Source organism: Cicer arietinum, chromosome 5 (genome assembly GCF_000331145.2).
Source record: "Cicer arietinum cultivar CDC Frontier isolate Library 1 chromosome 5, Cicar.CDCFrontier_v2.0, whole genome shotgun sequence".
NCBI lineage: Eukaryota > Viridiplantae > Streptophyta > Magnoliopsida > Fabales > Fabaceae > Cicer > Cicer arietinum.
In genome coordinates this window covers 53,775,024-53,777,109 of record NC_021164.2, presented here as the reverse complement: position 1 = coordinate 53,777,109, position 2,086 = coordinate 53,775,024, and the positions used below count along the sequence as shown (strand labels likewise).

General features: G+C 34.3%; 1 protein-coding gene across 1 annotated transcript in view; it reads left to right on the top strand.

Annotated features, from left to right (window-relative positions):
* Window positions 1–831: 831 nt before the first annotated feature.
* Window positions 832–2,086, top strand: part of LOC101495869 (poly(A)-specific ribonuclease PARN) — a 5,304-nt gene continuing 4,049 nt past the window's right edge. Inside the window, exon 1 of the mRNA XM_004516038.4 lies at window positions 832–1,289. Within this exon, the coding sequence (XP_004516095.1) occupies window positions 925–1,289 (365 nt within the window). The 5' untranslated portion in view covers window positions 832–924. The remainder of the gene's footprint in view (window positions 1,290–2,086) is intronic.

Below are 2,086 nucleotides of genomic sequence, written 5' to 3'. Positions count from 1 at the left end.
TAAAAACTAAAGTAAAAAAAAAAAAACAATTGGTGAGACTTAAAAGAATAGCTTTATCTGTCTCTCCCTTAGATTGACTATGTATAAGTAACTTTAGAGGTGTAATTGTGTATGTAACAATTTTTTTAAGCAAATGTACTTCTACTTTTCTAAGTTTGAGATGATGTGATTAATAATCCTATACATATTTGGTTGTTGTATAGAGTTTTTATATTGAGATTAAATCAAAATAAATAGATGATTAAAAACAATTGAGTTTATTTCTATCTATCTTCTAAAGTCACACAAACGAATGATTGTGATGTGTTTACATCGTAAAATATTTTACATGACAATGCATAAAAATTAAACTCAATTAAAATATTAAAAAAGTTTGATTTTGATACAATATTATTATAAGAACCTTTAAAATGTCAACAAAATCACAATTAATTATACATGAAAAAGAGAGTGGTAGAGGAAAGAAAAAGAAGGTTATGAAGGGTTAGGAGAGGTGGTGGAAAAGGAGAATGAAAAAGGGTGTATTTGACACCAGTTACTTTATGAAAACATTTAGTTTGTGTTAAGTTTACTTTTTAACAAGGACTTCAAATATTCTTTTGAATTGAATAAATGTGTATCTTTCTAAGAACAATAAAAAACAATTTTTATTATTTTAAAAAATGCATATTCATCGACAATTGTTAATTCTAAAAATCTCTTAGAAAATATGTAAGAAAGAAATTTTAGGCCAGTGGTGGCAAAATCATTGGTAGCCCATTCGTTGAAATTATTTGGGCCTCAGGGCTTGTAAATTGTAATAAGTTCAAATAAAATCATATCAATCGAAACGACATCGTTTACACCTACCCCTTCACCTTCGTCTACTCTCTCGTTGTTCTCCCTCTTCTAAACCCCGAACAAATAATGCAAAGCCTATAAATCATGAAACCACGAAAACTTCCTTCTTCGGCACTCTCACGTGCGCTGTCACGTGCCTTAAGCACTTCAACCACTACGACCACACCACTTCAATGCGGATCGGCGTTTCCCTCGAAGACGGTAACCGTTTCAAACTTCGAGCCTTCGTTAGCGGAGCTCCGGCACCATGTCCGGTCGTCGGACTTCGTTGCCATCGACCTCGAGATGACAGGCGTCACTAGTGCGCCGTGGCGTGAGTCCTTCGAGTTTGACCGCTCCGATGTTCGGTATCTCAAGGTCAGAGACTCCGCGAGCAGGTTCGCCGTCGTTCAATTTGGCGTCTGTCCGTTCCGATGGGATCCATCCAATCAGTCCTTCGTCGCTTATCCGTAACATCTCTCCCTCTCTCTCTCTCTCTCTCTCTGTTTTTGAGAAATGGAAAATTAGCTAATTGCGTTGCGATTACTGACAAATAATTAATTTATTATATTAATTTGTAATTGAAGTGATTATTTTGTGTTGAGGAAATTAGATTGATAGCTATATAGACTGTCTTGTGTCAGGCGTGTGTGTTTGGTTGAGCCGAATATTATTGGTGTTACATAATCAACTCAATTACATGCTTATAGCATAAGAGCTTATCATATAGGTGTTATCATATATGGTAAAAGATAAAATAAAGTCTATTTTTATGTAAACTTTGAGCTGTGTTCATAAGCTATCATTGAAAATTTAAGGAGACAAGTTAAAAACACCGGATGATATGGGCATGCGATAAGCTACTTTTGTAAGCTTTCTCTAATAGTCTCACAGATGCTTATATAAATAGATAATCTCAAATACGACAATCCAAACGGGCCCTATATGTAAGTGGAAAGTTAAGTGGCTGCTTGAAGAAATTTTGATGCTGGATTGTGTTCTGAAACTGTTAGTAATAGTGAAAATGTTTGCTCCTGAAAAAGGAGTGATGATTACGATGTGGGAACATTGCAAATTTCTTGCGGGTTCGATAATGCCGCATTCTTTAGTAGATATATCTTGTTAGGTTTTTATGATTTTTTTTAGAATTTTATTGATGTACTTAATAGAAGAGGAGCTTAAGCAACACAATCTCTACTTCTCTTTTTGAACATTTTTTAATTATTATTGGGTGAAATTCAAGTAAATTTCAGCACTTTGGGAAAGA